This window comes from Cyprinodon tularosa, unplaced genomic scaffold, assembly GCF_016077235.1.
Source record: "Cyprinodon tularosa strain WSP-4 unplaced genomic scaffold, ASM1607723v1 ctg7, whole genome shotgun sequence".
Taxonomy (NCBI): domain Eukaryota; kingdom Metazoa; phylum Chordata; class Actinopteri; order Cyprinodontiformes; family Cyprinodontidae; genus Cyprinodon; species Cyprinodon tularosa.
In genome coordinates, this window is record NW_024039451.1 from 418,781 (window position 1) to 442,524 (window position 23,744).

A 23,744-nucleotide genomic window follows, 5' to 3' on the forward strand; every position below is an offset into this window, starting at 1 on the left:
AGAGGCCCAGGAACATCCTCCTTAATGGATTTGGCTGACATTCAGACGTCTGAGCAGTGTGGGGACTATAAATCTGATATTAGCAACAATGGTACTGCTTATGGAGCTCCTCGACAATATAATTAGAATCCAGAACAGTACTAAGAAGTTCAACATCTATTCTTTGCCTGCTTTGTGTGTCAACTGTCACGGTTGCTAGGCAACGGAGCGTACAGAGGTGGAAGCTTGAGAAGGCTGGACCTGCTTGAATCCATAACCAGAATTCTTCCAGCCTCCTTATTTTCATGCATCTCTAAGGACCTGGTCCAGGTAGACCGAGTCCTTGGAGGATGCAGCGGCTGAAATCAAACACACCCCAGGTCTGGGAGGAGTTTCCTCAGGATACCATCTGCCACCTCATCAGGAGCATGACCAGGCATTGTAGGTAGGTCATATTACATTACATCAAAGTTGGATCAGCCTGAGATTTATTTCCACTTTTTTGTGTGTGACTCCAAATCCGGGCCTCCACTAGTAATAAACTTAATTTCCATTGATGATTTGTATGATTTTGTTGTGTCATGATTTAATTAAAGGTCTGACCCAAAATGCAGAAGTCCAAACAGAGAGACACGGATGAAAAGTTTGACGGATTTTATTGAAGATGTTAAGCTCGGTGCAGAGTTCCTCTTAACTCTGCTCGGCCGGAACTGGAAGATGAGGGGGAGACAGACTATTAGTTCAGGCTCAGTGGGAAATTTCATTCGTTGATTTGAAGCAGAGGATCTGGTTGTTCACTCACGTTTCCAGAGAAGTGAAGGATTTTTGACTCCAATCTGTGTTGGTTTTCCAGAGTTTGTCTGACTCGGTGGAGGGCGGAACAGGGTTTACCCAGAACTCGGACGGTGTAGGGGAACCGAGACGCTGAGTGCCACTCAGATTTCCTGAACGGGTCGTAGTGAAGATGATTCCCTTGCTCAGAGAGTAATTTTAACGTCCTCAAAGGAGACTGGATCCAAACCTCATGTTTGATTCACTGGCTCAGTTTAGACTCAGTTGATCCCTCATGGGAGAGGAGGTCCGAAAAGGTCCAGTTTGCAGGATGACTTCCTGCGGAGAGGCAAAGACAAAAATCAAAGTAAGAACTCAGTCTTACTCAGTGAAAACTCAGCTTGGCTAGAGTACCAAAAACTGGCAAACACTCTGGCGTCGAGGTAGTGGCAATCATTAGCTTAAGAGCACTCCGTAAATGAGGTAACCGTCAGCAGGTGTGTGAGGAGGCGAACCGGAACCAGGCGCCTCCTGTTGGTAGAAGGGGGACAAACACAAAAACAAACACACAGACAGGAGCCCTGACATGTTGTCGGTATATTTACAAATCTCGGGTGAAAGCCGGAGAAGGCTAGACCAGTTTGAATCCATAGGGAAAACTCTTCCGGCCTCCTTAATTTCACAGTCTGGGAAAGACCCAATCCAGGTAGGCTGGGTCCTTGGAGGACGCAGCTGTTGAAATCAAACACTGCCACTGTGTTTCAGTATGAACGTTTTACATGTTTACTAAAATGTCTTGGAAACAACCATTATGGGCCAAACTGTTTGGTTATGTATGATCAAAACAAAGGAATGAGTTTTTGAAGGTACATCTAAAAGAAGTTGAATAATGGTATAATATATAACATATATTGATATATCAAAACTTTTTCAGATATTCTATTTTTTAAATAATTCCTGTTGGGCTTTATTTATTCTATTCAAAAAATAACCTAAACTTTGCACTAGAGCTGACTGGAGGAAAAACATTTCTAAAAAGTTAAAAATGTGATGATTTTTCAAAACAGTTAAATGTGCTTTGTTTCCCAAACTTTAATTCATTTTCTATCCATCTAGGAAGCCCTTTCAATTAAACAACTGATGTGATGATTTTTGTTGATCAGGCTTTAAATTAGTTGCATTTTAACTAATGTTATGTTCTTTCATCTGTTAGACTCATTGCATTTATTCTGGGGTTTTCTCCATATTCAACGTTTTTGGTTCATAGTTTTTTTCTTTTATTCAAACATTCAACTTAGAATGAGACTTAAACTTAATTTAATTTAAGCTCTTCTATGTTGTAGTTTAAAATTACAATAATGTAGAAGTTCACCCCTTTTGTTCGAAAATGTAGAGAAGTTTAAACTATATTTATTTGTAAGCTATAAAAATAGTGAAGTAGGTGTTAAAATCCTGGCTTAGAAACCTTCTAATGTTTTATTTTGAAGTCAGCTGTGAGTTGTTTGCTGTCGGAGCTGCAGACACGCTCCATCATTTACTAGAGCTCTATTGGCTGGGTCCGGTTGCGTCATTTCCGCACAAATGACGGCAATAACCGCTTCTTCAGTCGCTGTAGTAAAGTCCGTGGAGCTGCTACGTGGGGCCGCGTCTCTCCACGCGGAGAGCAACAAACTGACGCGGTGCACTTTACACGCGTGGAATTTATATCCTCAGCAGCTGTGGGGTATTAGAGCTGGATCTTATAGGGATAACTGCCTGAGAGGGGAATAAGTTTTTTTTTTCTTTCTGGAGTAAAGAAATTGATATTTTTTGTTGTTCAATTTGTAGGAATAGATGTAATTTAGCTACGGTTGAAGGGTTTGTTTGTCTTTTTTTTTTTTTTTCTGGAGCTTTTGTCGGAGAGAGACACCAGAGAAGGGGCGGCTCGGTGTCCACCTGACCTCCTGGAAAAAAAAAACAGCAGCTAATGACACTGAGAGCCTTACGTGGCGCATTAAGCTCCCCAGCTCTTCCCACCGCCGTTTGCGCACCATTCCCCTTTTTAAACTTAAACTTCTAGGATATGTTGGCTTTGGAATATTTTCAGATAGTGAAATAGTTTGGAACAACTTTTATCGTTCTATCCCTGGCCGGACTGGACATTATGCGGATCGTTGATCCACTCCGGCGCTCCTGATGCCTCGAACCGGTCCTATCCATCGGCTCCATCCCGGAATGCCTGCCCTCTAACCCCCCCTGTCCAGAACCCGCTGTGGCGCCGTGTCCCGGTCCAGCCGCCAGGATGAGCAGCACCGACCTGGAGCGCATGTCGCTCAGCTCCTCGGCCAACTCGGTGGCTTCCAGCGCCCGCACGCTGTCGGCCAACGTGCGGAAGCTGCACAACGCGCTCAACCTCCTGCTCAGCGACTTCGAGAGGGAGCAGTTCATCCACTGCCTCAACGTTTACCACACCAAGCGCAACGTTTACGACTTGGTGCAAACCCTCAACGTGATCCTCAACGCGCCCAGCAAACGGCAGCTGCTCCCCATGCTGCGGCTGGTCATCCCCCGCTCGGACCAGCTCCTGTTCGAGCAGTACACCTCGGAGGGGCTTTACTTAAAGTCGGATTTAGTTGCAAACAACGGCCACGCCGACCCCCCATCGGGAGACTTCCCCAGCGCCAGTCCGACGCCCTCTGGGAACCTGTCGCCGAACAAACCCCCGGAGTTGCAGGTCGCGCTGCGGGGCTCCCCGGACAGCTTCAGCACCAGCAGCGAGGGGACAGCTCCGCTGGTGCCTCTGCTCGGCAGGAACTTCATCCATGAGCCGCCCGGGGAGCTGCGCCAGGTCACCATGAAGCGGCACAAGAGCAACGAGGGCCTGGGCTTCAGCATCCGCGGCGGATCGGAGCATGGAGTGGGGATCTACGTGTCCCTGGTGGAGCCCGGGAGCCTGGCGGAGAAACAGGGGCTCCGGATCGGCGATCAGATTATGAAAGTTAACGATAAAGTCTTTGATAAAGTCACCCACGCCGAAGCGGTGAAGGTAAGGGACGTTTTCCTGCTTTTACAGCCTCACAAAAAAGTCAGATATACTCTAAATTTTGTTTAAAAACACATCGTATCCGATTTTACACCAAACTATAACATTGTTTTGTTTATTTTAATCAGTTTTGCATTATAATCAGCTGATAACATTAGCCTATACAATATCGTTTACCGTTTTAAAAAGACTGAAACTATCAAAAGGGATTTTATTTACTTTATTTCATGCATTTTGGAAAGGTTGCTTGATGAACTTTGACTTTTCTAGTTTGGTTTTACATTATTAAGAGCTGTTGTATTTTTGACTGATCACTTCTGAGGAAAAATATTTCTTTCTTTGTTTTTTCTGCGTATCCAAACGCACAGAAACCATCCAAGGCAAATATAGCAGTAAGTAAAGACCCATGGGAGAGTAGAATAAGCCCACTAATTCAGCTGAGATTAGCCAAATGAAAAGAGACGGATGTAATTCATATTAGTGTTTAGTAGAATAGGATTCACTTATTACTAAATATATGTATTTTCTCTCTGTTGGGTCATAATTATTAGTGCTGGCAGAAAACCCACAAAAAATGCTGTATTTTATGTTAAAAAGAAACATGTGCTAATTAAAAGTGGCTTTTCATCTCTTGCACCTGTGCAGTAAATATCAGATGGCCATTTTTTTTTTTTTTTGTGAACCACCTCACCAATATTTTTAGAAGACGTCAGGATTAAGTGTCAAGGTAATGGATCGGAATTAAGGCATCAATTCGTAGAATTTATGATCTGCAAAAAGGAAAGATTGGTGGGTTCTAAGACTGTAGAGTAATACTGCACAATATGTAAATATATTGTCTCTGAGATGTCGGTCTGTGCAATATTAATGTGCAGTAATTGTTAGCTGATATAGTTAAAGTTCTATGAGGTCGTGTTTTTATACAATATTATTAAGTGAGTTGGACAGAGTCTAAAGCAGATTCTCACACTGGTTTCAGTACTGACAAGGTTAAAGATCCAAGAGTGTATGAAGCACAGATTAACAGAGAGGAACAAGGATGTACCAGATTATTGTCAGTGAAATATTTCCAAATGTTGTCGTTTTTACAAGGTTATCTAATACTGTGCTGCAGAGTAGGTGTGTAAAAATAGATGCCAGTAAACAACTGTTAAGAATTGGTTGTAAAGTATGTTAGTTGTTGGACTGTTCCTGCTCATTGACTTTTTTTCTGCTGCTCATAAACAGACATTAATTGTGCAACTTCATGCCACGAAAGTTCACTGCCTGAATAAACGTAAAAGTTTTTATCATTCACCTTTCAGAACGTGACATTTAAAGTGGCACTTGCGTTCTGGTGGCATTTTCTGAGGCTTCAGCAGTGTCCTGACTTATTAAACTGTGACTTTTTCTAGTTTGTTTTTCCAGCTGAGTAGGAAAATAGCAAACATTTGGCACTTGTTGATTGCCATACAACCTCTACTGACGTGGAGGATAGTGAGGGGAACTATGGCTCCCTTGGAAAAGCTGGATAACTGGGCTAAGTTTACTTAAAGTTGGGATGTCCTGAGGTGATATTGAAAGGTAGTATAATATCAGCTAAAAAATAGATTTCAGAATAGAATCTCCCATATAAGCTTATTGATTGAAAATCTACAATTATATTTAAAGTTTATGTATCCAGTTGGTTATTAATATCAATTAATCAAACCTTTTTTAACATTCCACACCACAAAATAAGTAATAATAATATATATTATTCATTCTGGTATTCTATAGCAGCGGTCCCCAACCACAGGGCCGCGGACCAGTACCGGTCCGTTGGTCATTTGGTACCGGGCCGCACAGAAAAAAAAAAAATATATATATATATATATAATTTATCGACGATCAGAGTCTGAGTGATGTTTTATTTTGATAAATATAAAAATTGCGGTATTCTCTCCCAATTACGTCAGTTGGTGCATCTGGGCCTCTTGACACAGGTTAATTCAGTTCAACACTCATCCTATCTTTGTGAAGCGGCATTTTCTGCGGTTAAAGCGACCAAAACAAAGCTACGGAGCAGACTGGACATCAGGAGCACACTTTGTCTGTCATTTTCTCCGATTACGCCTAGATGGGACCGACTTGTTGTTTTATTTTTATGCTGTTTGTATGTGATTTTATGCCAGTCGTATCATTTTTACTTGATCGTATTTCCCCCACCGGCCCCCCCCCGGCCGGTCCGTGAAAATATTGTGTGAAATATAGCGGTCCCTGGTGCAAAAAAGGTTGGGGACCGCTGCTCTATAGCATCAGTATCAGTATCCGTCGCTTCTCAAAAGCTGCAATATCGGTATTGTATCAGAAATGGAATAAGTTGTATTGAATCACCCCTAGAAAAGAGGTGCTACGTCTCACCCTGCATCCTACCAGGCAGCTATAAATGTGTGTTTGGAATCAAAGCTTTAATCTGGGAACAGTCAAGCTGGGCTGAAATGGGGGAGTGAAACTACTCTTACTCAAAGGTTTGGTTTTCAATGAACAACCTATGAACACGTAGCATTGAACATCTATGTGTGAAAGTCTTCCTGTGGTGTTTGATTCTAAATGATTGAGATTTTATGCATGTAAACTGTTTTTACTACTAATGGTAAGAAAGGAGCAAATCCCACTAATGTTCTGGCCTAGAACCAGAGCTCCCTCCCCTCTGTTGTTACTTCATCACCAGATCTCAGCTCCGCTTTCTAAAAACTCATGAATGTAGCAGAAATGTCTTGTTGTGATAGTTTCATTTTTATGACTGAAATCACTGAATTTAAAGGTCTTAATAAGGGTAAGCTACGTGATGCTATGAGTACAGTGTTTAGCAGCCAGAGCTTGAACAGCCTATAAAAAGTCATTCTAAAAAAGGATGGCGCTCTGGTTTGTGAGTTGGTGCACAGAGGTGGCTCGGTCACATCACTTACTGAAGGAGCTCTGAGGTTCATTTATTGGTCCACTGCGTGTCAGCGTCAAGGCAACCAGGCTGTTTAGTGGCTCTCTTAAGTGTTGCACGCTCAAAGCTCGTGTACATGACCCCTCTGGGAGATAACAAGCTCCTATACATTGTAGGGCCCTAACTGTGTGTTTTTAGCTCACACCATCAGTGCAGAGGCTCCACAGCAGGGTAAACTTTAGATCAGTTCTTCTAGGAAGCTCCACGGGAACCGGACACCCTGAGAGCAGTTGGTAACCATAGAGGCGCGTGTTTGTGTGCAGGTTTGAATGGACGGAGGTTGTCTTTTTCTACTAGTTGACTGAAAGTGAGACTCAGGAGCAAGAAGAATGTGTTTAATGTAATGGAGCTGGTAATGCAAAGCCACTGTGGTCATAACCAAATGGCTAAAGCATACATTTGTACCTGTAAAGCGTAACTAATGGGAAGTAAACTTGATTTCTTTTGAAAATAGGAACATTTATTCTAGCTTTACTTTAAGAATATAAGAATTGTAATTATTTGTAAACAAATCTGGTGTATCTTTGTCCTAGGCAAGGCAAGGCAAATTTATAAGACAATGCAAAGTGCTTTACATGATTAAAATACGGGAAGATAAAACAGAATCAAAGCAAGTAGGAAAAAATAAATAAAATAAAAAATGCAGAAACAAAAAAGAATATTAAAAACAGTTGTCCTACTTCATTCTGCACCTCTATCACTGGATTTTATGAAGAGGACAATGAAATGATTACAAACCATTTCAGGGATCCGGAAGTCTTCAATTTCTCTGTATAGGTTTGAGGACAATAAAGTGTGTAGTCTATTTTAACTGTATTGCTAAATATGTGCATTTCTGGGTTAAAGGATGTTTTCTCATTCCTCTCCGTATTAAAACTCATATTTTTAGTGTTCATGTCCCTGACAGAAAAAGACACTGATAAACACATTTAATTGATGATCAGAAAAGGGCTAATTCCCTGTTTTCCTCACCTTTAGACCAAAATAAAGCCAGTTATTCACTTTTTGCAAGCAAAATAAATTTTACTTCACCAATTCCCAGCATGTTTCCTCAAGACACAAAAGAAATAATAATAATAATACTAAAAACAGATCAGCAGATCACCATATTTTTCATAATATGGGACCTTTAAAGGAACTTTTCTGAGGAAGGATAATCTTATCCTAATATCACCAATCTGTTTTAATAGATTTTATAACAGAGCTGTTGTAAACTAATCCAGATTAAAGAAAAAAAAGGAAAATGTTCCTTTAAATATTCCTTTACCAATCTGCCAAATCCAAAGCTGACTGCAGCTTTACCTATAAATGTAGATACTTTGTGTCCAGAATATTAAAATTCTGTTGTAAAAAATGTGAATGAGAAAACTTTTAATAGGCCATCTGTGCATCAACTGTTAGATTTGGGTCAGGGCTGTTAGATGGGTTACATCTGTTTTTATAGGTGGGGAATAAATCAGCTTGTTGTCCATAAAAGTGTGCGACTTGGACCAGATCCTCTCTTGCAAGGTCAGCATGCCACACTTAGAAGTAGGGGTGTAAATCACATCCATAATGGCGATTCGATTCAGTATCGATTTCCTGATCCAACGATTCGATTATTTTCGATACTCAAGAATACACCACGATTCGATTCGATTAATCGATTCATTTTTTTTATTATTTTTTTTTACACCTTACAGGCTAAACAAAGTTTCAAGTTTGAAATAAATCAATGAAAGCTGTAATATCGTTATGCATTTTTTTTTTTAGAAACAACAGCAAATGACAGAAGTAGAAAAGTTGCATCAAAGAATACTGCAAAAATACTGCAGAAAATCAGTGCAATGAGTGCAATGCAATACCTTGGCCCCAGACGTCCCCGCCCCCTCCACTGACGCTCCGCTGCACCTCTCCCAAATTGTAGCTGACCGCAGATGGTGCCGCTGACAGGAGGCCGACTTGTTTGGTTTTTATGACCGAAATTGCGGAAAACAACTCGTGAAGTTTGACCCGCTAGAAGAGCGAGGTGTGCGAGAACGCTGGGACCCTTTTTCCACCTGGATCTCCGCTCTTTATGGCCCTCATGTCCCTCCGTCGTCGGACTAAACTCGCCCCCACTTCCTCGCCGCCTCGGCCGTATCTAGACCCACAGCGTGTAGCACAGACCACGCTTCAATATTGAGCATAATTTAAAAATGTCTGCATCAAGCTCACTGCAACACACTGCTGTAAGAGTATAACCAGGAAGCAAGGTAGGAGGGCAAAATAGGTTTAGCGCCACCGCAGCACGGGAGGGAGAATTACGCCCAGGAGCAAATGGATAAAAATAGACCGGAGGAAAAAATAAATCGATTCTCTTGCGGACGTGTCGATACATCGGATCATTGGCTGTTGGATCGATGCATCGATACAAAACGATTATTATTCACACCCCTACTTAGAAGTCTGGAATGTGAGGGCTATCCTTCGATAGGGAGCTTATGATTTTATGCATTTTGAGAGAACATGACTGTGCAGATGGGTAGCTTCACATTAGCTGACCCTCTTTAGACATATGTAAAGAGTAGGACACAGGTTTGACTGTATTCTGTGTCTGTTCTTGTAAAAATGAAAAACCCACTCCGATTTTTATTTTCCATTTAGGAAACCTAGATAGAATTTAGAAATTGAGTTCCCCATATGATTACTAACCTCAGCATCCCTGCTTGAGAAATATATAGTATAATGCAGCCACCACTATGCTTTAACATTGGGATGTTTTGTTCACTCTGACTTGCAGTGTGGGGTACCTGCTGGGGATCATTTACCGGATTGCTGGGTTGTCTACATGGTTTAAAGCAAACTTTAAACAGGATTCTGTGTCATTTCCCCAGAACTCTTTCCTGTTTTTGCTTTATTTTTGCAATTTTTGTTCAATAATCTCTAAAAAAAAATCCTTTTTAGCTGATGAGCTTCACTCAATACTGTTTTTTTTTTTTTTTCTCTTTTGATGCTCTGCATTGTTTCGGTCCATCATAAAAAATACCCAGAAGTTTTGGGTTATTAGAAAGTTTGAGTATTAAAACTTGTGCAAAGCTCCATAGATCAGCATTAAAAATCGATGACCTGAACATTATAAAACAAAAGGGGTGTAACGCCTGCCCAATAATTCAGCTAACAGTTAAATCTCCAGAGACTTTGACAGCGCTGCACACTTTGAAATGAGCTTTTCTATTAGATTAATGAGCACTAAATGAGGCAATAAAAGAGAAACTGGGATTATGTGAGATGAAGTGTTTTGTGAGAGACTGAAATATCATTTCCTAATCCTGCCTGTCTTTTATCGCTCTCAGTAGTTTTCTAGTGTTTCATTTTTGTTTCCTATCTCTTCCCAGATGATGAACGTTGGTCACGGGTCTTCATTGACCTCTAAGGTGTCAAATGTTTACAAATAGTCATGAGGGGATTAATAAAATCAGGCATTTTCTCTAAGATACATTATTTATGATGATGATTTTGTTTAGAGATGATGAAAAATATCTTTTTCTAGTATATGCATTTTTTTTTTGTTGATAACCAGGTTAAATCCTGAAAAATCATAGGTTGCCTCCTTCCATTAAAATAAGAATTTTTACTATTTCTAGTCTGTAAATGCATCCATCACTAGAATACACATTAAATAAATTATTTTATGTTCAGTTGGAGTCAAAACTGATGCATCATTAAATATGAGCAACTGGGCTTTTTCAAATTATTTAAAATCTTAGTTTAGTGAACATAAAACTTTGACTAAGGAAAGTAATTGAAAATGTTCATGTTATTTTGTCATTGAGCAAATGAAGACAATTATTGTCATCCTAACTGAGATACAACAGGAAGAATTTATAATTTTAGTGCCACAGAGGAAATGCTTTTATGCTGAATTAAATATCTGGTTTAAATGACCTCGGATGTTAATATTGTCCAACATCAGAATTCTTCAAGCATCACTGCATCTCAGTTATTTGGGACATTTAACAGTGCTTTAATTGTATGTTTAATCAGGTGTCATTTTCCAACCCATGAATTAATTTCATTCAGCAAGCAGACACGTTTTATTTGAATGTTTGCTGCTACAGCTGAGCCGTGTTCTCATAAAGTCTCTTAACAGTTAGTCTGCATAGTGCTCAAATTTAGACCAAGATTTGGCTGATAAAGAAGATTTTATCCTGTTTTGGCGAAATCGCAAAATGGCTTCTCGTTTTATTTTCACAAAAGGTGAAAAGTGGTTGATAGAGATTCCTAGATCTGTTATGTTTTTTTCATCACATGATTAAACCAGAGAACCACTGCATGTTCTTTACAGGTTCATTCAAACTTCTTAAAATAACGCTCACCATTTTACCTTGTAACCAGTAGGAGGGCGCTACGCATAAAGCTGCGTTCACTAGCATTAGCCTAGATGCAGAGCCTTGAGGCAGAGCCTCTTGGCATCACTTAGCTCTACAAGACATTGGTAAAAAGATTTTGTCTTATATGAAAATATGAGCAATATTATGCACTCTGATTTTTATTTTGTTTAAAATAAATGGGTGCTTTTAAATTCAACAAGAGATGCGCTTTTATTTTTTATAGTTGCTGGTGAAGATTCTAAGTCATCCAGGTCATAGCCATTCAAAAAAAGGTTAAAAAAACAATCCACTGGACGTTATTTCCAAGTTTGAAAACATACCGCCTCCCACCTAGGAAGCTTTTTCATTTAAAACTTTCAGAAATGGCATTGAGTTTGAGGCTTTATAGGGTGGACCAAACAAAGCCTTGCTTTGGCTTAGAAAACACGCAAATTGAACGGGACGAATGGCTCTGCCCCTTTGGAATGGGGGTTGTTTAAGGCCCCGTCCACACGAAGTCAAAACGAACACGAAACGCTGATATTTTCCAAAACGTTTGTCGTAAAGATGGAGACGTAAAATAAATGTGAGCGTCCACACGAATGCATGAAAACGCTGCAAAATGTATGCCAGGCCTGTAAGTGGCGCTGTGGTGCCAAAGCAAAAATAAGCGACGAAATGTTGGGCATGCGCACTAATATTTATACATGGTTGCCCTGCGGGTCCATTTTCGTGGTTAAGTCAAATTCAGGTGTTGAACTATGTCGTCGATATTGCTCTGTTCTTCCTGGAGATATTCCAGAAAGAGAAGATTCTGTTGTAAGCCCAACAGCAGGGTGAGTAGCATTAGCAGCAACGGCGCCGTTGTTGTGATACTGTGTCGCGCATGCGTGTTTAGAGGCAACGCTATGACGCATGCGTGTAAAAAAAAAAAAAATGCGGTTAGAGCGTAAAGATGGAAACGCAAAAACGGCGTTTCGAAATCTTCCCACTCTGAAGGCTGAATAAAAAAAAGATCGTTTACAGACCCCCGAAACGCCGGCTTCGTATGGATGAGAGGCTGGTTTGCTTAAAAATTTGTGCGTTTAGGCCAGGGTTCGTCTTCGTGTGGACGGGGCCTAAGTTAGGTATGCACATGAAAATAGAATTAACATCAAAAAGACACCAGTGTTTCTCCTGGCGCCATCTTTAAATGTTTGACTTTGTTCGCAAAGTCTTTGGAGTTTTCTATGTGATGTGGTGTTTTGGCGCCAGGTTTTTAAACCTTTTTTTTTTTTTTATATATTTTTGAAGTTGTAGCTTTTTTCAGGTATCTTTTGCTGAGTTAGAGCAAAAACCTCTAGGTTCAATTTTAAGCATCAGGGTGTCTGGTTTTACCTGCAAATTATATGGGAAATGGTATCATGGAGCACCTAGAGGTCCACCGGTATGATTATGGCACTAGGAGTGGGGGGTCTTGCAGCTTTTGCAGTGTAGAGCATTTTAAGCGGTCCAGCTTCCTTTGCATCCACCTTTTGCAGGTGGATGCAAACTTTCAAAAGAACAAGGAAGATGCTTTATTTTTCATTATATATTGCAGGTACAAACAGTATATTTCATATATCAAATAAAGGGTTAGCCTAAGCTTTAACTTCAATGTTAATAGTTTTAAGTTCTGTAGTAGTTGATCAATGACCCCAACTTTGGCATTTGATGCCCAAATAATTGTACTAACAATGCAATAATTATTGTATTATTGTTTCTTTTGGCTACTTTGCCATAAAGGTCAGGTTTGTAGAGCAGGTCGTCAATACTTGTCCTATAAGCAGATTCTCCCACCTGAGCTTTGGATCTACATCTCCTCCAGTGTCCAACGGGCCTTCCGGCTAATTCTGGTTGTTGCTTTTATACTCTGGTTAATTTGCACATTATCACTTCAGATTACATTTTTTTTTCTATATATATTTTTAATTCACAGAAACTGTCTCTAGTTCATGATTTGCTGCTGTGTGTCTCTGTCACACCCCCCCCTCCCATAAAGTATGTTGACCTTTGCAGTTGTAATGTGACAGAATATGTTTAAGGGAATCTTTGCTTCTCTGACAGTGAACTGACTGAAAACGTCTTAAATGAGGCATTAAAATAAGCTTTGATGCACTGCCTCGTTTTCTCCCGGAAATCCTCCTAACTGATTAGACTCCCGGCTTGTGTATTAAAGCAGATCCGGCCGGTTTGTAGAGAGATTTTGGTGAATGTTCGCTGCCGGGACATTTGACGGATGAAATGTCACCTCTGAATAAGCTGCTGTCTTGGAGCTCCAGATGAATCCAGTTCTGACAGCAATCTGTCTTATATGTTCTCGTCACCTTGAGATGAACTTCGCCCAAACTTCTGAGCTCTTTTAAGGGTTTGTGGAAATGGCCAACTCTTCAGGTAAAGATTCACAACAGAGAAGAGTGTAGTTTGCTTTTAGAACTGGTATCTGACCCTTAAATGTGTCTTCAACAGCTTAGTTTCCTCTGAAAGGGTTGTTTTGCTAAAAAATGGTCTTCCTGTTACTGGTGTCATGGTTTAAGTAGAAGAGAGAGAGAACAAAAGGCTTAGTAACCAGTGCATCACTGCTTTAACACTCATTTCCTTCAGGTGTTTTAAGAGAAAAGATGCATTTAGACGTTGCGGGGAGTAACTTTCAAGGACTGAACATAAAGATCCCTAAAGTGAGAAACTTGAATTTTAGGCTAAGTAAGGAGTTATTAGAAGTCCTTTAAATTGATTATATTTGTTAGGCTTATTCAATGATGATTATAAAATTAATGTGTGCTTATGAAACATTTGTGCAAGGGGATGCTCCACTGTGTCTTCTGACCATCCTGCCTTGTCATTCTAGTGGAACATCCTGTCTTTATGAACTGATCAATTGTTCTGTCAGAACAATACTCTGTTTGTAACCATGTGTCATGTTCTGTTAATAAAACGCTCTGCGGAGGAGGTCCAGTGTGAGACGGTGTGTTTGAGTCTGGGGTTCAACTGTCTCTCCTTCTGCAGAAGCCGTATGAAAAATCCCTTACTGTGTATTTCAGTTCTTCCTTTTACAAAAACCTACATTTTCTGAACCCAACAATATTTGTCTCAGTTGAGCAGTAAAATCAAACATTGGCTAAACGTTTATAATTTTTATAGAATCTATTCCAAAGGGATATGTTTTTTTAACTCTGGAAATCTGGAGACGGCTATTATGGATAAAAAAAACAAAACAAAAAAAAAACAGAGGAGTTAATGTAAGATGTCATGGTTAGTTTGCATGTTTTCTCAGGCAGAAAATACTAATCAAAAACTTTAATCATCACAAACTTAAGACATAATTTTCCCCACACTTAAATCTTGCTTAGATGTAGCAGGAGAAGATGAGAAACATTTTCCTTTTTTTAACAGGTAGAGATGACTGAAGTCTAAGTGCCAAAACAACATTGAATTAAGATGCAAAGTACGTTTTTAACAATCACTAATCCTCCCCTGCAAGAACCGAGTGGAAGTCTGCACCTTCATGTCAAACCAGACGGGCCTTCTGTGACGGCGACAGAACCAGCCCCGGGCTGTGGATCAGTTCGCAGTCTAACAGGATTTCTTTCGCTCCCCCTACCATCTAATCAACACGCTCACCATTAGCGCTCTGCAGAGCGGCTCCGAGCTGATCGGCTCCCATATTCCTCCGACACCCGGCCAAGCCTTTGCATGTCAATGTCCTCGGCAGCTCCTTACAGCTGGTGTCGGCCCTGTAAATTTAGACTGCCTAGGTAGTCATCTATATTTAAACCTGCTGTTCTTTATGGGCCTTTTCGCTGCTCTGTGATAAAGCCAGCTTGGTTCAAAGAATGACTGCTGTTTATTTTCTGTGGTTCTAAATGAAGAGGAAAGGCATCCCTCCATGTAACTATATTATCTGCCGCTACACCGTCTCCTTTCTTCTAGTATCATTTTGTTCCTTCCTTACACCCTCCTTAGGTCTTAAACCAATCAAATTAGAAAGCAAGAGAGAAACACAGCCTGTGGCTGTCAGAGAGAGAAGAGTCTCTCCTTCAGGATAAAACAATTTATGTCCCAATCACATCTCAGTCTATGTTACACAACAGAGTAGAAGTTAATGAAAAGGTGCTGGGTAAACCAGTTCAAAGTTCGCTCTAGGAAGAGAGAATCCATCTGCAAGGATACATGGAGCCCATACACCCATTCTACAGTGAGTCCCAATAGGAAAGTTTGACATTTATTCTTTATGCGATTTAACCTTATTTAGAGCCTTATTAAATAAGCAAATCTTGCATAAAGAAACAACAAAAAAGGAGAGAAAATCTGTTTTAATGGTCATCTGAATTATTCTGTAGAATTTATGCTATTTTATAACATAGACACCTCAAAAAATAAAGGGAACACTAAAATAACACACTCTAGAGCAGAATGAATAAAGTAATCTCATTGAGCTTGTTATTCTGTGCAGAGTTGAATGTACTGACATGGCACAAAAATCATGAATTGAATTTATTAAGCAATGGATGCCTGCATTTGGAGTTGCAGAAAAAAATGAAAGTGGAAAAATGGACTACAAACTGATCTGACTTTAATGTCCTGTCCTTAAAGCAGGGAATAATGAGGCTCTGTATTGTGTGTTGCCTTCATGTGCCTGTATGACATCCCTATAACTCCTGGGTATGCTGCTTAGGAGGAGGGATCTCCTCCCAGACCTGGACTAAAGCATCTGCCAACTCCTGGACAGTCTGCGGTGCAACCTGACGTTAGTGGATGGATGGAGACATGGTGTCCCAGATGTCCTTAATCCAAATCAGGTCTGGGGAATGGGCAGGCCAGTCCATAGCTTCAATGCCTTCATTCTGCAAGAACTGCCGACACACTTCATGTGTCACCTACATGAGGTCTAGCATTGTCCTGCGTTAGGAGGAACCCAGAGCCAACCGTACCAGCATATGGTCTGACGGGGTCAGAAGATCTCATCTCGGTACCTAATGGCAGTCATGTTACCTCTGGGGAGCCCATTGAGGGCTGTGAGGCCCTTCAAATAATTCCACCCCACACCTTCATGTTGAAGGATGTTGCTGGCAGCATATCACTCTCCTCAGTGTCTCCAGACTCTCTCACGTTTTATACATGTGATCAATATTAACTTGCTTTCTTATGCTAACAGCACCAGGGCGCCAGTGGCGAATTTGCCCATCCTCGTGTTCCCTGCCAAATGCAGAGCACCTGCCCGATGTTGGGCTGTGATAACGACCCCCATCTGTGGGCGTCTGGCCCTCATACCATCCTCATGGAATCAGTTTCTAACCGTTTGTGCAGATATATGCGCAGTTGCTACCTGCTGGAGGTCATTTTGCAGGGTAGTGATCTTCCTTGAACTAAGGTGGAGAGGGCGGACCTGCTGCTGGGTTGTTGTCCTCTTACGGCCTCCTCCACATCTCCTAGTATACTGGCCTGACTTATGGTAGCACCTCGGGCCACTAAGATGACTTCAAAGGGACCAAGCCTGGATCCAAAGGAGTTTTAATTTGTAACAAAAACATAAGGCAGGGGAACCATCTTGGCTGATTGGATTCTTTCTGGCTTTCTAACTTTAAGAGTAATCATATTAAAATTATTGGAGGGTTAAAATGGGCAAAATAATTTACCATGACATTAATAAATTTAGCGTGAAATAAATGCATGTTTAATTAAATTTGAAATTGTACCATTGAATTATGAAATATTCAATTAAATTACATTTGCTTTCAGATGATTGAATCATTTTTAAAAGCGAGTTATTTTTAATATGCATTTTATTATTACACTTCATATTTATTTCATGGCGTTGGCACAACAGATTCCTCATGAAAATATACACAAAATATATATTGTCAACCATTCCAGGTAGGCAATAACAAGTTCTGCTAGATTCACTTTGTATTAGTCTTTTTCCTGCTTCACAAAGGTAGGCAGCAGCTTGACGAAGCCATGATGCCAATTATTTTACATCCAAGTAGTATGCAGTTATTCATATATGCACACACACATAAATTTCAAACAGATGGTATTGATATTATATTGGTATTGGCCGATACTGAACAGCCAGGTATTGGTATCGGGGCAAAAAAATGGCATTGGCACAACACTATTTGTAGCATTGTCGCTGGTTTGCAAAAAGGATCTCTGGCCAGAAGCCATTGATGTTTGAGGGCTGCAAAATAAAAAAGTCAGGAGCCCCTGGCAAGACAGGAGTTCTCCATTGGGGGTGTTTCCTGTTTGACCCTTGGTGGATAATCGGAGGGGAATGATGCTGGATGTAGCATCCCACCCTTATGTTGGCTCAGGGAACAGGGACCAAGCCTGGAACCACAGATGAGAGAAACAGAGAGACGACTGAATTTAGCTGGAAGATTCAGATACTAAATCTGAGAGAAACTCCACTCCTATCAGTCAGTGAGTCCAGGGTAACGGATTAAGCTTGATCAAAAGATTAGGGTGTAGAGAAAACAAGGTGAATGATTCATTCTTTGTGGAGAAGCAAGGATGCAGAGATTTAAAGTCAGTCCTTTTCTCTAAGTAATGAATCAGCAAGAAAGCAGCCAAAGAAAACAATCTTGTTCTGAGTAGAAAAATCCCATTAACCTCTATTCTTTTTAAACTTATCTATATTTCTAGTTCCCTGTTTATAGTTTCTCTGATCAATGCTTTTCTATATTTATCTCAGCTGATTAGATCTAAATCTTGATCAGAAGTCCTCCCTGCCATAATTGTAAGCTTTAGCTTATATGTCAAATTTTAAACTAATCACATTTTAGGATTCTCCTTCTTGGTCAATGAGTTATCATTAATATTTAACACAAATTTGGCTGCAGAACACTTAATGTACATTCACACCAAACTCAAATTTCACAGCTCAAGGGAGGATTTCCTCATTATTTTTATGTAGAGGGCGGCTCTGGAGTGAAACGAAGCTGAGCGAGGTAAAGGTGGTGAATGATGCGAAGTTTCATCTGAGCTGCACTTGCAAAGTAAAAGAAAGGGAAAAGTGTTTTGTCATTGCTTTATAAAAAAACTCATTTGTTTTAATTTTACAAAGCCCTGATCATCTCGTTTTGAGGTAAGCTGCTGTAAAACGCACACAAAAACACAACAACTTGAGCCGGTCTAAAACTCAATAAATGAGGCAAAAACCAATAATTACCCCCCTCCACAAAAATATTGATCAGCCTTCAGGGTTTTAGCTAGATAAAAAAAAAAACAGAACTACACTTTAGCAAATTATTCTTCATTTTATAGGGCAGAAAAATATCTTAAATTATTTGTTAGTAGTAATTTGAAAAACAGGGTTGCATGACATATTGGCTTTAACACTGTTATTAGTCAAATCTTAAAATATTGGCATTGAAACCATGCGTAAAACTAGGTTGACTTTTAAAAACAGAGATTTGTTTCCTTTGCAGTTTTAGTATGTCTGTATCTTAAGTTGGAAAATTGTAGTTTTGTGTGGGCCATCTAACTGCAGCAATGCAACAATTTTAGCTGAATGGTTGAGCTAAAAACCATTCAGCTAAAATTGATATTTACTGACATTTTAGGGAAATGTCAGTAAATATCTGTTATGTATGGAAGCCCGTTTCCGACACTCTGTAAAAAAAGAAAAAAAAAAAGATCTCATTATAATGAGATGCTAACTCAATATAATGAGATACTATCTCATTATATTGAGATACTATCTCATTATATTGAGATACTATCTCATTATATTGAGTTACTATCTCATTATATTGAGTTACTATCTCATTATATTGAGATACTATCTCATTATATTGAGTTAGCATCTCATTATATTGAGTTAGCATCTCATTATAGTGAGTTAGCATCTCATTATATTGAGATACTATCTCATTATAATTTGTTAGTATCTCATTATATTGAGATACTATCTCAGTATCTCAATATAATATCTCATTATAGTGAGTTACCATCTCATTATATTGAGATACTATCTCATTATATTGAGTTAGCATCTCATTATAGTGAGTTAGTATCTCATTATAATGAGATGCTATCTCATTATATTGAGTTAGCATCTCATTATAGTGAGTTAGCATCTCATTATAGTGAGTTAGCATCTCATTATATTGAGATACTATCTCATTATAATTTGTTAGTATCTCATTATATTGAGATACTATCTCAGTATCTCAATATAATATCTCATTATAGTGAGTTACCATCTCATTATATTGAGATACTATCTCATTATATTGAGTTAGCATCTCATTATAGTGAGTTAGTATCTCATTATAGTGAGTTAGTATCTCATTATAATGAGATGCTAACTCATTATAATGTGTTAGTATCTCATTATAGTGAGATACTATCTCATTATAGTGAGTTAGCATCTCATTATATTGAGATACTATCTCAGTATCTCAATATAATATCTCATTATAGTGAGTTAGCATCTCATTATATTGAGATACTATCTCATTATATTGAGTTAGCATCTCATTATAGTGAGTTAGCATCTCATTATAGTGAGTTAGCATCTCATTATATTGAGATACTATCTCATTATAATTTGTTAGTATCTCATTATATTGAGATACTATCTCAGTATCTCAATATAATATCTCATTATAGTGAGTTACCATCTCATTATATTGAGATACTATCTCATTATATTGAGTTAGCATCTCATTATAGTGAGTTAGTATCTCATTATAGTGAGTTAGTATCTCATTATAATGAGATGCTAACTCATTATAATGTGTTAGTATCTCATTATAGTGAGATACTATCTCATTATAGTGAGTTAGCATCTCATTATATTGAGATACTATCTCAGTATCTCAATATAATATCTCATTATAGTGAGTTAGCATCTCATTATATTGAGATACTATCTCATTATATTGAGTTAGCATCTCATTATAGTGAGTTAGCATCTCATTATAGTGAGTTAGTATCTCATTATAGTGAGTTAGTATCTCATTATAATGAGATGCTAACTCATTATAATGTGTTAGTATCTCATTATAGTGAGATACTATCTCATTATAGTGAGTTAGCATCTCATTATATTGAGATACTATCTCAGTATCTCAATATAATATCTCATTATAGTGAGTTAGCATCTCATTATATTGAGATACTATCTCAGTATCTCAATATAATATCTCATTATAGTGAGTTACCATCTCATTATAGTGAGTTACCATCTCATTATAGTGAGTTACCATCTCATTATAGTGAGTTACCATCTCATTATAGTGAGTTACCATCTCATTATAGTGAGTTACCATCTCATTATAGTGAGTTAGCATCTCATTATAGTGAGTTAGCATCTCATTATAGTGAGTTAGCATCTCACTATAGTGAGTTAGCATCTCATTATAGTGAGATTATTTTTTTATTTTTTTCCAGAGTGGCGGAAACAGCCTTCCATAGTTATGAGCCAAAGCAGGAATATAAGAAGTATTGGCTCAAATTTTTCCCATCAGTGCATCCATAATTTTACATGTCTGTTACCTCAATGTTTGCCTAATAGAAGCTTAAACCATTAATCTGATTGGAGTTTTAGTTTTTTAATAATACCAACTAAAATAGATTAGGATGCATTTCCTAACATATTTCTTACTGCTTGGCTACTGCTTGTCTAAAGCTGTAAAAGTTTAAGGTACCCTCTTCAGTTAAGATATCTTAAACTTTCCTACTGACCTAGATAATTGTTTTAAATATATATAGTCACTCTGTATCTACTTATTTTATTATTCTGTCAAATAAAGTAGACAAACTGGAGACTCAATCATTCGTCAAGCTGACTGCTCTCACCGTGGTGGAGGCGAGGGGGGAGGGTGGGGGGTGTAACAGGAGAAATAACTCTGACCGATTTAAAAGTCTGACAGGAGAAAGAGGGAAATGATGGACAAGCTGCACACGCTTTGAAAACTTTCCCAGCAGGACAAACCTGAAAGCGTCCCGTATCTTCTTTTTCGATATGTGTCCTATCTGTCATGCATAGCAATGTGACGGCACTCTGAGGGGTGTTATAGATCAGAGTAAGAGAAAGATATAAGGGCTCTTATCCAGATGTTTACTCACACTTATGAAGAGCAGGAGTGTCATATTAGCTCTTGACCTTTTCTGAATCTTTCGAGGCATCCATTTAGAATTTAGTGCACAAGTTCTTTTTCTAATTAGACTGGGTGAGATTTATAGACAGAGGTTCAAATACTCACACCATGAAAAATATGAGTCAGAATAAAGCTCCCGTACCACATTTTTCTGTATAAAGCTTCTGAACTGGAACATGTTTAATGAAAAGCTTAAAGGCCTCAGCAAAGGATAACCTTTCCATTACCAAACATATCTATACAATGTTGATATGAATACTGACTAGAAGTATTATAAATAAGAATGTTGGTTATTTTCCATTTTATTTTATTGATTCAGATCCAACAATTACTATCATTTAGTTTTTTTTTTTCTTTGACTAAATTTGCATTGTACCAAAATCACTTATTTACTATGCCTACATTCGCAAATGTTCACGATCACATTGAACCGAAAAACAAAATCCAAATGGGTTGTCGCATTTATATGAACAAAAGTAATTGGAATAAAACACGCTGATCGGACGAAAATGTGTGATGGAAACATTCTGTTTAAAATATTCTGACTGACATGTTTAGATGAAACATTTTAATTCCAATTGACCATGTATTCTGATTTCAGATAAGTCAACCTGAAGAGACTGATACAGAGGAAAGATGCAATTAGAAAAGTTTTATCGTTATCTTCCTTTTATCCCTTCTTTCTATCATCTTTTCTCCTTTTTCTCTTTTTTCCTTTCCTGTTCTACTTACATTGCAGTGTCCATATAATCTGTAATACTCCCTGCATAATTATAATAAAGCTATTTATATGCATAACTGAAGCGGAACACTATGGCGATAGCCGGACTGCCCCATTTGTGAAAGTAAAATCTGTTGGGCTCTTTTTGGCATCAAGACAATTATTCTTATTGCACACTATTAAAAAAAAAATCTAATTTATTTATACAAGTGACACAATCATATTCTTTAAAATCAATGGCTACATCTTTGTGCTGTCGATGCCCACCAAAAATAAATACTCGTATTAAAACCCACCCATTTCTTCTTCAGGGCACCAGTCAAATAAAAGCTGTGATGTGTCCACATCAACTGGGTGTCAAGGTTAAGTGAAAGTTTGTTGAGGACCCAAATGCAGAGTTGAGGAGGGAGAGATGGGATTTAATCAAAATCCAAAGACAACAGAAGAAAAGTCCAAAAACATAACACAGAACACCAAAAAAAAAAAAAAAACAGGAGATGCCAGAAAGAAAACACAATGAAGAGAAACCAGCACTGATGAACTGCAAAGGAGGATAATATCTGGAAGACAGAGTGAAGTAATCTGTTAACTGGGAGCGGGATGGGGAGAAGCAGCTAGAAAGGAGCCAAGGGGGAAATAAACTGGCACAGGGGTCAACAGAGAATAACACAGAAACACAACACTGCCAGAAAACAAATACAAAGACACCAAATTACAGAGACACTAAAAATAAACCAAAACAAAGGACAGAACCCAGACACTGGGTTTCATGTTTATTTTCTTGAATTCATCAATACTGATGCTGTCATAGAGCCATTAGTGGAGAAAAATGGTGACACAGTCCCATAGTTTTTGTAATCATTAATGGGAATAAACCATTGTAAGAATTGGCAACATTTTTACCAATTTAAGAAAATTTTTCAGGACAGAGATAAATGACACAGTAAATATCCGCCTGTTGCTATTTATACGTTTAAGCCCACTGCATGTTTAATTGATTAAAAGTGAAAATCATTAAAACAGTTTGCTTTCATCATTCCAGTTTGGAGAAGCTTAAAGGAAATTAGATTTCTTCTTAAAGTTTGTTTGTTCTGTCCATCCTTCAGCATTTAAAGCTCAAATGCAAGATTTAACCTTGAGCCCAACAAACGGTGTGAGAGAAGAGTTGCTATATAAAGGAAAACACAGAAGCCCAGTTTGCCCTCTGCTTTAGGAAACTAAACAAATTTATGTTTGGGGTTTTTCTTTCCAACATTTCTGATCTTATCACCAAAAGTTAAGGGTTTTAGATAACCACTTTGCTAAGGTTATATCTCTTGGTATGTTCTGTCCTGTGACGCCTTTATATCTGCTAGATAATCTTGTCGGCTTGAATTTATGTCCAGGATGCAAGTCTTGATGTGATTTATGGCAAAGATTCACCTGAGAGGAGGAATATTCCATGAGATGGTTTTTGTAAAGCTGCAGAAATGGTCTGTGTTTGAGATTGATCCAAAAGACCTTTTGATGGCTTTTCAGCAAGATGTTTGGAAGATTTATGTAGTTTTGTACATTTTTTATTTATTTATTTGTTTATTTGATTAAAACAAATAAATAAATTTGAATACTGATTACAGTATTCCTTTTTATAAATGTGCTCTAAGCTCATGTTTTTTTTTTTGTAAAACTCATCACTTGCATAAATTAGAGATTTTCCTGCAGCTAAAAAGATAAATACTAGATTTTTTAAATTTCTGTACAGAATAAAATAGCTTTTGCAGATTTCTTGTTGCTTAACCTTTACTGAATTCAGATCTGTGTAGTTTTATAGCTCAGTATATTCACAGGTCAATAA

At 38.5% G+C, this 23,744-nt stretch overlaps 1 protein-coding gene across 5 annotated transcripts in view; it reads left to right on the top strand.

Annotated features, from left to right (window-relative positions):
- Window positions 1-2,342: 2,342 nt before the first annotated feature.
- The window catches only part of whrna (whirlin a), a 249,633-nt gene continuing 228,231 nt past the window's right edge, over window positions 2,343-23,744 (top strand). For 3 of the 5 annotated variants that reach the window (XM_038268325.1, XM_038268329.1, XM_038268326.1), the window contains exon 1: window positions 2,343-3,775. In XM_038268325.1, coding sequence (XP_038124253.1) covers window positions 3,032-3,775 — 744 coding nt within the window. In that variant the 5' untranslated portion in view covers window positions 2,343-3,031. The remainder of the gene's footprint in view (window positions 3,776-23,744) is intronic. The other 2 variants (XM_038268328.1, XM_038268327.1) reach the window with 1 other exon arrangement.